General features: G+C 44.2%; 1 protein-coding gene across 2 annotated transcripts in view; it reads right to left on the minus strand.

Moving 5' to 3' along the window:
• Window positions 1-911: 911 nt before the first annotated feature.
• The window catches only part of RNF181 (ring finger protein 181), a 293,004-nt gene continuing 280,479 nt past the window's right edge, over window positions 912-13,436 (minus strand). For both annotated transcript variants that reach the window (XM_069619039.1, XM_069619038.1), the window contains exons 4-6: window positions 5,480-5,595; window positions 4,104-4,178; window positions 912-1,830 (exon numbers count right to left, since the gene is read on the minus strand). In XM_069619039.1, the coding sequence (XP_069475140.1) occupies window positions 1,771-1,830; window positions 4,104-4,178; window positions 5,480-5,595 (251 nt within the window). In that variant the 3' untranslated portion in view covers window positions 912-1,770. The remainder of the gene's footprint in view (window positions 1,831-4,103; window positions 4,179-5,479; window positions 5,596-13,436) is intronic.

The following is a 13,436-nucleotide window of genomic DNA, read 5'->3' on the forward strand; positions in this document are numbered from 1 at the left end:
GAAGGCAGATTAACATTGCTGGTAAAGTTTCTTCATGAGTTCCCATGTTTTTTCAATACAAAAAATATGATGCTATCAACTTTGTGGGTCAAGTGCTTTTGTCTTAGGGTGGGCAAGTTACTCGACGTGCAGGTCTGGCACAATTTTAAAGATTTGTTAAGGTCTGTGCTCTGGTAGCCAACACAAGACTGGATCTACTGGAGTTCAATATGCAAGACCCATGGAGAGGTTATGGATTCAGCAGAAACAGGAGCACCAAGTGGAAACTCCTTTAAGCCTCTCCATAGTCTTAAATGTCAGACCTGTAACAGCATTTACACAGTGGCCAGGAAATACAGTCCTTAAAATGTTATCTGCATGCAGGACACAGCCCTTTGTAACCGGCTGAAATCAACCGAAGCACCTTGCGTGATGCATTGCATTTATGCATCAAAACATTTACAGATACACTGGCACCCGATGGGTTCATGGTTAAGAAAACAATTCTCAATCTACCCCTCTTTAAGGAAGGACACTGATTATTCACACTCTGTAGGATTAGTAAAAACACAGCCAGTCTGGAAACCCCTTTTGTACCTATGCAGTCCAACAGTGTCTTGCATCTACAACCGTGTAACACAAGTGGTTATGAAAAGGTGGCAGGGTTGGCAACACATTTCGTCTTACCTTGCCAAGAACATTAGCCATCTCTTATGGCCTATAAGATAGTAGCTCCTTAGGTGGTCCACTCATTACTTCACACGCTAAATATTTTAATGGCATCTTATTGACATTTCAATTGATTTTAAATTGTGATCCATTATGTTTTTATTTTTATGTACCAAAGGTGTCACACAAAAGATCAACAAGTGTTCAACTCAAACTGAAACCCTGCTAATGTTATGGCTTTTGGGGGAAGGAGGTTCCTACAGTACCAGTCATTGTAGCGTTTTATTATAGCTGAAGTTGACACCCACTCACAGAGAACTGGAAAGAAAAAAAGCTGCATTTTTCACATGCACCATCTAACAAGCCACCGTAAAAAAAGTAATTTGATCACAATCCACCTGTGCTTGAATGAAACATGCAACAGAGAAGTAAAAGGTAAAGGTTTCCCCAAAACGAGAGGAACACACAGCCACAAGTCCCCAGACTCTGTAAGGAGACACTGTTTTTTCTTGGCTGCGAGGCATGGCAAGAACCTTACTGTTCTTTGTAGTACTTTCTTGCAATTCGAGCTTTCAATAGATAACCTCTTGCTCCACACAGTCAGTGCCACAGGATTCAGAGGATTTATTAAAGAGTTAAAGGCACACTTTTTGATTCATTCATGTAAGAACTTGGTTTGTGTTCCAAAATTGAATTTTAACTTTTAGATTGTATGATGTGGAACACAGCCTGTCTCTGCAAATACTCTTTCATTCTAAGTGGGATGATGACCAGTCATGACTGTTTCAACTTCCAAGATCATCCTAGGAGAGACATATGTAAGACATAGACCCCCAGTCTAAACCAACTAAAAAAGCCCTCCTCCTTTAAGCCATTGCCTTATAGCCAGCAAAGTAGTCTCTTCCGATAATAGACTTTCAATTAAGTTAAAAGTGATGCCCTTTATCACAGTGAGAAGGAGGAGACAGTACTCTCCTTACTGAATTGTGGCAGATTTGCAGTGCGTGCGAGTTCAGCAGGTAATTTGAGGGCAAGCCGAGGTCTTCCTTCCATGAAGAGACGAAGAATGGTCTTCCAGGGCGGAGCGAAGTTATCTGATGTAGGGGATGATGGGCAGTTGTGTCACGTGTACATAGCACCATGCAAATTCTCTAGGCGGTGCTCCCGTTGTTGACGCCGGTCCTGTGAAATATAAATAATCAGCAGTAACTGTAGAAACTGTGCAGGGTTGTTCTCTTTAGCAACTCGCCCATTCGTGCTCTCCCTTCGTTTACCTGCTCAACCTCCTTAGCAGTTGCTGTTTTCGTTCTTTCGTGTTCATCCTGCCTCCTCACCAGACCCTACTCTTGAATCCACCTTTTCGGCCATTGTTAATCTCTTTGGTTAGACCTCTTCCCCTAATAAGATCCTGCTATTACCACTTTACTCTTCTCACCTGCAGTTCATGCCCTCTCCTTTGCCCCCTCGCTCTCAAAGCAGTTCCCATTCTCTCTTCTTTACCCCAATGTCCTATTAACAGCAGATCTGACTGGCCGAACAGGAGAGTTACAAAACGCCAGTGCCTCTGAACAGTTCAAGGGCTGCTGCACAGCAGCTAGGCAGCAATCTATGTAACTGAATAGTTCGATTGGCATTCTCTATTAATCTGCTTACATGAACAATGGCGCCATTGAAGTATAGAAAATGCATGCTAGTCAAAGGCAGCCATGAACACGTAGGCCTAGCAGAATTGGACCGATATGTTGTTAAGCTAAACTGTCGAGAATAATTCACGACTGTTTTTAAAATCAATTCCCTATTTCATAAGACATAACCAATTGGCAATAGGACTGGTCAGATTTTTTTCAACTTGACAACAGAAAGGGCTCTAATGAGCACTGTCATCCAGATGGCGGAGCTGAGAATTATCTTGCTCAATTGCCCAAGGCTAGAGCCTTTGCCAGTCCTTTCTACACTCCCTTCTTTTGCCTACACCCCATTCGCTTCCATACAGCAAAACAGTCCTAATACCACATACACCCGGAGTACAGGCCAGAGCCCAGCTGAAGCTGAACTAGACTAGAGCCAACCTTACCAGCTATACCAAGATTCAATCTCTGCACAGAGCCAACTCCACCCAGAGCTCAGTCCTGCAGTCTAGTCCTGCCCAGAACACAGATTTGTGTGGAAGTTCAGCCTGTTCACAGCTAAGCAGTATTTGTAGCCCAGCCTTTCTGCATTCCATATATGTCCAAAGCCCAGCCAAGCCCTGATCTCAATCCGTAATGTAATAAGCTTGATGCAAAGCTCAGGTCAGAACCAACCTTTCGGCATGATTACAGTTCAGTCGAAGGTCAGACATGCCCATATTGCAACTGGAGCCTGCCACAGCTCAATTTATCCAGGAGCACCTCCCAGAAACCTCCATTCCAGGACCACAACTCTGCCTGAAGACCAAACCCAACCTCGCCCCCGCCCAGAGCACGCCACAAAGTCCAGCATTGCCTGGAGCCCAGCCAGAACCCTATCGGAGCTCAGTATGGCCACCTCTGAAGACTAATACAGCCAAGAACCACTGCCAAGGCAGAGCTCTGATATCGTCTGGAGCCCAGTTAGGAGTCTTGCCCACAGGCCAGAAATAATATGAGATGAAATACGGTTTCACTGGATTTTATATATGGCAACATTTGAACTTGATTGCTTAAAGTACACATTCATGTTTTAAGTGATTAAGCAAAATATATTGGCTTTTTTCATTGGTCTGTTGGTGTACCTTGACTTGGTTCTAAATTCCCTTCAGGATACCAATTTTTCCCAGGCTGAATTTTAGAGTCAGTCCGACAATACTCAGGATTATTTCCTCTTCAGCTTTTACCACACCATCTCGCTGAGCAGTTCCTATTCGCCTTCATTTATCTATCACACTTGTCACTGCTCACTCCTCCCCATATTACTCCCCAATCTCACAATGGTTTCTGCTCTACCTTTCCCCCTTTGCTCTATCCTCAGTAGTACTGTCCCACTTTAAACTGGTTTTCGAGCAGTTAATGCTCCTTCTCTTTTACCCCTTACTCCAGGGGGGGTAGGGAGGAGTGTAGTGGAGAGTGGGGCCTGCTGGGGAGTGAACTGCTCACTCCTCAGGAGGCCCCACTCTCCTAATAGACTCCTCACTATCTCCTTCGTGCAGTTTCTGCTTCATGCATTTTACCCTTTGCTGCTCAGTAAACAGTTCCTGCTTTACCTTTGTTACCCCTCTATCTTTTCCACCTTGCTTGCACATCAGTAGCACCTGATGTCTCCTTTTTATGCCTTTCTCCCCTTTTTGCCTCACACTCTCCTTTGCGGGTCCCCTCACTCCCTTCTAAGTAGCTCATGCTCACCCACAGTCGTTGGTACACTCTGTGACACTCTATGCTCAGCCATTACCCTGACCAGACCCTATTCCTTCTGTATGAAGAAAGGTGAATCTTTGTTACCTTCTCCTTCTTGTATTCTTCATACTCTTCATTGTCTGTAAGTAACTCGTACCGACACAGTGGGCAGGAGTTAGTCTGTAATGAGAAAAGACTGTAAATTTCATGAGGCAGCCACCTGAGACTTGCAAGACTACACTTAGCATGAAACGTCCACACGGTGTTATTATTCTGATCGGGGACATTTCCGCCGTCTAAGGCCTGATCCTTTAATATATGCATAATCTAATGGATAGTTTGGGCACCTAAACCTTAGCCTCTGCAGGCTCTGTAATGGTAGGTATAGGTTGATTTTCTGAGCTTGCAATAATTCTGCAGTTTAAGGGATAGATAGCACTTCATGCGCAAGTTATAGGATCTGTTTTTACAAAAAAAATAAGCTTTGATGTGTAGAGGCTGTACAGGCTTTGTCACATAGGTGACTGCTCGGCTGTTTGAATCTGTAGAATCTGAGCATTTCGAAGGACTGAGCTGCTGTTTGGGGTTTGAGGGGGCAGTTATACAAGTAAGATCTGTGTTAACCAAAGAACAATTACCCTGTCAGGGGTCTAAGAATGTGGAAAAGCTCTGATACATGTGGGTCCATCTTGTAGAGAAATTGGCTCCCCCTATTGGTGGCTCCATAGATAATATACAAGGGGTGATTCCCAACAAAATATAAATTACACATTGAATCTCATTATTTAAACTGGAATCTACATCTAAATCTAACAGTAGACAACAGAACGCATTCAATGAGTGGTCCATAGTCATCAAGGAGTATGAGAACTTGTTATCAAAAAATGATTTTTCAATTTATTTTGTATCATAGATGGATGTCTAGTATTGCCTAGCCTTAGAACTGCCCTTAGGTGTGAGCTGACGAGACACATGTATTGATAAATAGCACAACTATCAGAGGCCTTAGCCGGCCAGCTCTGTAGTATGTGGGAGGATGTGGTGGAAAGCTGCTCTCTAAGATCAAAGCCAGCTAGACCTGTGAAATTCAAAGAATAGAACTATTGTCTGAGGTAAGAGTGTGGTTATGTGAGAACAGAGTCAACACTTGTGTGCCCCAGGTAGAAGACCAAGATGATATTTCAGTTAATTATTTGGCTAATGAAGCTCTAAACAGGGAGCTATGGTGCCCTGTGGGGGGCCACTTTTAGAAGGCTAGGTATTGGGGTATGGTGGGACTATGGCATTGAAGGTGAAAAACTTCTGGATGATCATGTTAACTGATATTGGGATAACATTTCAGGGTGAGTGACACTCTTGTGAGGCTGGACAGTTCAGATAGCAAAAGGCAGCCCTTGCCTTCATCAGCTGGCTCTGGGCTATGGCCTTATACACCAGAACCACATTGGGTACTACACTTAAGGTACAAATTGAGTATCTACCTTTCCTAGCCAAGGCAGGATACATGCAGAATGAAAGCAGTGCTCACAGGGCATCTTCTTCACCGTCTCTCCTTCCTCAAACTCCAACAGGCAGATTGGGCACTTCAGGCCTTTATCTGTTATGGGGAGAAAAACAGAACTTGGGTCAAACTGAAAACAACAGTAAACTCACACTGTACAACCTCGAAACACCCTATCCCCCTTTTTATACCCTTTAACAGTGCCTTTGTGCATTTAAGAGAATAGATGGAATTGATAAATTAAGAAGTACTTGTGAGGCAATCACGCAATACAGAGCTGGATTGATGATGAGACTAAGTTGTGGACAACATGGAACTGGAAGTTCTTTGATAGACTCAGATTTAAAAAAATATATATATACCCACGCAAGAATACACAGTTTATGGGAGATTATTCTTCTATAGGCAACTAGTCCTTCAATCTTGAAAAGTTTGGGGAGACCATCCTTGATAAAAAAAATAATTGAAAATCAACCCTTTATAAACCATTTATCTTTCTTCAAGCCGCTCAGGAATTTTCTGATGGCTATAAGGCTAGGTGTGAACAAGATTAGGATATCCTAATATCAAACACGAAATGGGAATAGTTTTATGGTGCTATTAAAGTGAGTTGGGTAGTCCTCAAACTGAGTTATGTAATGCAGAGGGTTGGAGGGCTGCCTCCAAACCCGTGTCCATGTCCGGGTAGTCGGAATGGGGACTTACCGGGTCATTCCAACCTTGGAGGACCCGGTAAGTCCCCATTCTGAAAACCACTCCCCATTCGACCCCCCCATAGGGCTCAATGGGAATGGGGAAGGAGCTAATAACGGGCCCGCATATAGCGGGCCCGTTATTAGCTCCCTGGTTCCTTAGCGACTCCCGCTAAGGGCGGCTGGTAAAACCAGCCGGCCTTGGTGGGACCCGCTAAGGGACCTCGGAATGCGGCGGTAGGGGCTTAACGACACCGCCATCCTTACCGGTTCCGTTAACCCCGTACTGCTGTACTCGTAATGAGGACCTATGTCTTTCTTCAGGAATTCTTTTTTTTTTTTTTAAATTGCACACATCACCTTACAGTGAAGTGCAGTTAGGATACTTCATATCCTTATAACGTTTTATATAATGGCTTTTTGGTTACTTTTCATATGTGCCTAAGACAAGCTGGGTTGTTCTTTGGCCATATTGTCTTATATGGAAATCCCTTTGCTGGCAAAAGTTGTGGCTTTCACTGGCTCAAGGGGGGGTGTATGTGTTTGTGTCAGTGTGTGTGTTTGTGTCAGTGTCTCTGAGATGAAGGAGCTAGGACTATCTTGTCCCAATCTGCATCCTCTGGTGCCTGAAAGACTGTTGCTGGGCAGATGTGATGACCAGTGGTTGTCCATGATTGGACTTCCCCTGGTTGTTTGAATGGTGCAGATCTTCACCATTGGTGGGTTTGGGTTTACTGCCAGCTTGAATCCTGGAGAAAAAAGGGCTCCTGCAACTGTAATCGGGCCATCATTGGACCAAGACGTCTGCGAAAAAGAAAGAGCCTTTGGACGTGCCCTGGACCAACTGATGGACTGACCGGCTCTCTTATGGGCCATCTGACTGCAGCCGTTGTTGTTCCAAGCACAGCCTTGGAATTACGCAGATCTTCAGCTTGTGCCACAAGTCGCCTGCTCCCGCATTTTCAATCGTCTCACTGCAAGGGAAGCTTTGCTGGGCCTGCTCCTGTGTTCGCCACATGAAGATCGCCTTTCACTGCCTGACTTCCGTTGCAACATTCCTTCAATCTAGTGAGGTTTCCTGAGGGAGTCAGCAATGCAGACGTCTTCATCTTTCACCGTTTGGGTCTTCTACTGGAACTGATTCCTGTGCATCGCGACCGACCGAAAAATGTAATCCAGACGCCAAAAGTTACCTCTGTACCTGCCACCCATGGGCCTTCCACAACTGGACCAAGGGCAGAAGTGTGTGTGCCCAAAAGATTCCGAAACACCTACTGTGGTTTCTGGAAGAATCAGAGTCAGGGGGTAAGTTAACATACCTGTTTCTGCCTACCCATGTTCTCCATATGGTTACATTGGGTGTAAAGTCCTAACCCTTATTCAGTCTGACCTGTCCTTTGGTGGTGGAACCTGGTTTAAGTATACTTCCATAGGCCTATACTAGTGTGTTGAATGAGCTGAGTACTTAACTTTTTATCTAACTTGGGATCTTTCAATACTTATCTGAAGAAATTGCATTTTGGAGCAGGTGTTGTTCGGGCACAAGGCCCCAAATCATCATATATGACTACTCACCTGTATTGCACTGGTAACTGATTCATATGCATTTCTAATTCTCCTAATGGTGAATGTGTATATATATTTTAAGGATTTGTGTGACAATACCCAACTGATTTTTATATGCTTAGTGTGCAAACTAAAGGCCTAATAAATTATTGTATTTGTATATACTTACTGTCTAACTGGAATTACTGGATTTGGTCTCTGTGGACTCCTTGTAGCCCTAGACCATTCTCACGCTTTTCCTGAGACTAAGCCTTGACTGCTCAGCTACCGTACCTTGATTGGGTTTTGGCTAATCTCTGTGTCTTCCCCATTCATCCTAATCCTCCCACCCAGGTTGATTTTGGAAATCCATCTTAACAGCAGACAATTATCCTGACACAGGCAGATCCATCTCGTTAGATTCCTGCATTGATAAACACATATTTGTCAGGTCTCCCAAGGTGAAAAAAGAATTAGCAATGGGTGAAGCAATGTCTATTTCTGGTCTCAACCAAAGCAGGCATGAATCAGTATTGGATATACATCTTGATTCAACTTTATCCTGATCAACGAGATAACCCATCAAAGCTCTTTGGGGTGCTAACACTGCATCAATTGAGTGGTGGAGTTGTCTGGAACTATCTTTTTGAAGCAGCATCCACATTGTGAAAAAGACCATTGTTCCTAGTTGGAACTATGCCACCAATATGCTTCCACTCAAGTTTGACAAGTTGTGACTACAAGCCATAAATGAAAATAATCAAGCAATTCATTTAAGGTTTCCTACATCTCAGAGGTAACATGTCCACACTATTTGCTGCTTCTACTTAAGGTATTGAATTACCAAATGTGTACAAACAGTCTGGCCTTTCATATGTCCCCCTTCTACAACAATGTTCCTTAGAGCCTAAATATAAACCTACATGGCTTGCTACTGAGAAGACTTCCTTAGGCAATTACCAGAATACTGGATTGCTATATAAGAGAATGAACCGTGCAACCTGCAATCCCATATTGAATTGTACCATTAGAACACACATGAATACATGGTGACACTTACCTGCATCTTGAAGCCCCTCTTTGGGACAGCTACATGCTGATAATTGCTGGAGATGTGTTCCGTTGTCCAGAATGGAATGTACATGGAATACAACTTATACAGGATATTGAGACCAGTCAAATTCTTTGTTAAACTACAGACTCTGTCCATCTCCAGGACAAACCTAGAGGCAATACTTGCAACTAAAAAGCTGCTTAGAAGGGACCATATCTAATGCTAAATCACAAATGAAAAGTACCACTCTAGCTGATCACATCGTGTGGATTTTCTTTTCAAACTACTTGTTCAAGGGACAACACTCAAGAAATCTACTTGCCCTGTAACCAAATCCACGGGTGACACCTTGCTAGGTGACATTTTGCAAAACATTTTTAAAAAACATTTGGTACCCTGTCACCCAATCTTTTCTGGGTTAATACAGTCTTTGCTTTTCAGTGAAAAATTAACAAATGTTCACTTTAAAGTCATGCAGGAATTATTAGTGGGATAATCAATTAAACAAGAGTTAGTTTAGAGCTTGAATGTGAATGCGTTTTGAATGATCACAAGCGGGAAATGCAGGGCATGTCTGTGCTACTTAAGTTGAAAATGGAATGCCCAGCCTGAGATCTTGAGTCAAACAATCAGAAATATCAGCATCTCGGAAACTATATGTTTATACATGAAAAGCGGACAAGTAGTACAACAGCACATGTAGGGTTGCAATGTGCTTGCTGGTAGCAGTGTCATAGGCAAGCCAAATAAGTCTCAACTATCAAGGGAGTGTTCTTATTTAAACATAGGTTTGAGTCCAAAAGAAAGTGTGCCCCATAAGAGCAGGTGGGTTCATATTTTGCCCCATTTCATATCAATGTCATTACACTGGGGGTAGCACACAGGCAGTTCTGAGAACATGCGACATATTAGACTATAATCACGGGTTGTGAACCAGCAACGGAAGTGACAAGCTAACAGACCACGCTTGTGGACAGCCAACCCTACTTCCTTGCTTTATTTCTTGATTTACTGGAAAACTACTGGATGAATGTACGAATACAAAAGCAGGTTTAATTAAATGTATTAAATGTGAAGAAATAACGTGTGAAGGCCTGTGGAATCTTCCAAATGGTAGCATTTTTCTTTTGACTGCATAAAATACAATTATATTTCTGGCACATGACCTCAGTTATAGGCACTTTTCTAAATGGTGAAAGCAGACCTCAAAATATACACTAGCCAAAGGACAGTGATAATTGACCTGTGGCGGAAAGAAACAGTGTGCTTTGTGATGTGCCCAATGAAGGAGGCAAATGACGGTTTATAACTGGTTAGTAGCTTGCAACTTGAGAATCTTACCCCTGGTGGCAGTCTTTCTCCATGTGAACATGTCGCTCTGAAACTATGAATGGAGAGTGACCTACAGCCTTCACCACCAAAAAATACAACATGCATGTTGGCTAAACAAACCTGTGTGGGATCTTGGGAGCGTGCTTCCTGTGCCACCCACAAAAGAGGCTGCACAGAAAATGACGCCAACAGAAGACTTCACACACAGAAGAGGACAGAGAATTAGGGTACAACGTGGACAGGAAAGCCGGATCGGTGGGCGGGGAGGAGAAAGTAAAAAAAAGAATACGGGTAGTTGACGAGGCACCAGGTAGGAAGAGAGCGTGGTTTTTCAGGCAGGGATGTGCACTGCAGGATGAAGGTTGGTTGGCTTCATGGGGTGGAACACCTGAACCCTCACCAATGAGCATATGGGGTTTGCTGGTTCCCTGGTAAAGGCTCCTCCAAAATAAGAGCAGCATCAAAAAGCTGCTTTATTTCGGAGCAACCCCTTGCGGATGACCAACAGACATACAACCTCTTCAGTCAGAGGGTCCACCAACGGCACAAGTATATATTAAATGTGTACACTGTCCTACCATATAGCAACACAATTTGAATCACTTCTCCTTCTAGCACCACCTGCAGTTATATGTTACTGTATGGAAATACCTCATTGTAGTAACGTGGAACTTTGGTGAACCCCGAATTTCCAAGTGATGTAGGAGGGTTCTAGGAGTTGGGAAAGGGCGGTTGGGAAAGCAACATGAAGATAAGCCGGTGCATTATTTCACCCATCCCCAACTCACTTGTCTGCATGCTTTACTCTAGTGCAAGCTGTTCTTGTTCGTTTAAAGAGTTTAATAGTCGAAAGACGTAGACCTCGACCTTGTTACCACTTCTGCAGAATTGAATCCTGCTGCAATCCAAGCCATAACTGCCCTTTGGCTTGCTTGGGCACTGAGAGACAAACCAAACCAAGGCCTCCATACACATGCTGATTGGTACACATTTTGTTGCAATGTGCTTGGGCATTAGACTGTGGTTGGCTTTCCTCTCTGGTCTGGGGTACGAATGTCTGCCCCAGTGATGTGTGTGTGCCTACTCTGACCATTGCTGCAATGAAATGTGACTTTGTGGGGTTACACCAGGCAGCATCTCTAACCTGGAACATATTTGTCACAAGAAACGTTAAGCATCAGGCAATAGGATTTCTACACCAGATCCCATCTCTCTCCAAATGGTGTGAAAAAAGGGGATAGCCTCAAATTGGCATTCTACTCTTCACTACCCTGTACAATTCTGTGGTATTCATTACCTTAAAGAACAAGTGGGATAATGAATTGAGTTGTAACTTCACCAAGGGACAATGGACTAGGATTCTTAAATGTCATAATGAAGTCATAAGAGTGGCACAGATACGCCTGACCTGCATTCTGTACAAAATACTCCACCATTGGCACTGGACCCCTGCCAAACATGGTGGCAAATCAGGGATCAGACGGTTTTGGACGGCCCAATAATATATTCCTGCACTAGTTTCTAAAGTCCTGCCACCAGGTTTCATCTTGTGACGCTTATGCTTTTAGTCCATTTCCTATTATCATTACCATCTCTGGCGCTCCTTGTCCACATTCTCTCCATATTATTTTGTGTCTTTCTTTCTTTCTATCTTTCCTTTCTTTACTTACACGGAGGAACAATGCTCTTTTGGTCACAAAAGAACGTACAATAGATACGAAATCAGATTTGACTGCAAGCAGTCAGCTTCTTACAATTGGGTGAGTTTGAGGGACATTCTGACTAGTTTGTGGAGAGGAGTAAATGGAACAGTCACCAGGGACAAAGGATAAGTGGAAATACATAGATTAAGGACAACCAACATTAGACATTTTTAAGTGCAGGTAGGCGGTACGACCAGCTGTGCTCGGGATCTGACCACGAAGGAGTGCTAGAGTGGAGGAGGAGAAAGTGAGGGACAGAGGTAGGTTAGAGGCGAGGGAAAAATATTAGCTAGAAGGCAGACAAGAGGTAGGCTAAGAGGGTAACTGAGGCGAGGAGGTAGGCTTTTAGTTTGGATTTAAAGAAATCCAGGTGGACCGTTTCTCGGATATCCAGGGGAAGAGAATTCCATGCAAGTAGAGCAAGCGAGAAAGAGCGGAAGTGAGAGGAAGCACAGGGAGGGAAGGAGCCACAAGGGAAGTCGACGAGGCAGAGTTGCGATTACGCAAAGGCTTGTTGAGCTGGATAGAGGAGGTGCGATACAGTGGTGCCTTACTGTAAGTACATTTGTGCACCAGGACAAGAAATTTAAATCTGACCCCGTTTTTACATCATCAGCCATCCAGCCTGGTGACGGTATGAGGAAGAAGGTGTGAGAAACCTGAAGGTGTCTCATGTACTAGTCCCCAGGGATCTGCCATACAGGTGGCCAGGACACAGCCATTGCTATTGGATCCAGTTCCTGAGGGTTGACCAGTGAGGGAGGATCATCTGGATGGGGGGTCCGTGGAAGTGGGACACTGACAGGTGAGACGCGGTATCCCCTTTTTCTAACACCTTTTCCCCCATCCTACCCAGTAGGATATTCAGACACTCTACACCCCCCTATTCCGACATGAACACTTTTGCACACCACGAAAGACGATGGACAAACACCAGAGCCATTTATCTGACATGTCCCAACACCAGGGTCAGGCAAAGTCAGGCAATTGGCCAGAATCACACACACCAGATGGCCCTTTCTCACATGGATAAAAGGTGGAGCACGAGAGCACCATACGAGCAAGGCAGACAGCATGATGAGACAGCTATCCAAGCACGGCAATTAAAAGAGGAGGAGCAAGGCCTGTGAAATCTCAATGGAAGAAATCGTAAGACTGCAAACAATACCCCAAGTGTGTTGCAGCAGATGTAGACGGTGAAATGGACGTGCCTACGCCAATAAGCAGGACAGAGAGAGGTGCCTGCTACCGTGGTACCGGCCTTGACTCCCGATACGAAGAAAGCCAAGCGGTTCATCACAGCGGGTGAGTCGAGGGGAGAACCAATAAAGAAACCCAACTGTGTTGAACAAAAGTAGCGAACGGCTGATGGCAGAAAGCACAAAGAACTGTTAATGTGAAAGGGGATAGCCAGCTGCAGATGAGCCAGGCACCACGTGGGTGCTCACTCGAGAAACTCTGGTCGATTACCTGATTGTTGAAACTACTAGTACCAGAAGGCCCTGGGAAAGGTGAGAAGGGGGTCAGAGTGGTCATACGGGGGACTAGTAAAATCATCTGTGGAGTCGAAAGTCTTTGACCGGCAGATGATCGTGAAGCTAAGGGAAGTGA

This window comes from Ambystoma mexicanum, chromosome 10 (genome assembly GCF_040938575.1).
Source record: "Ambystoma mexicanum isolate Mex_15411 chromosome 10, UKY_AmexF1_1, whole genome shotgun sequence".
Classification (NCBI taxonomy): domain Eukaryota; kingdom Metazoa; phylum Chordata; class Amphibia; order Caudata; family Ambystomatidae; genus Ambystoma; species Ambystoma mexicanum.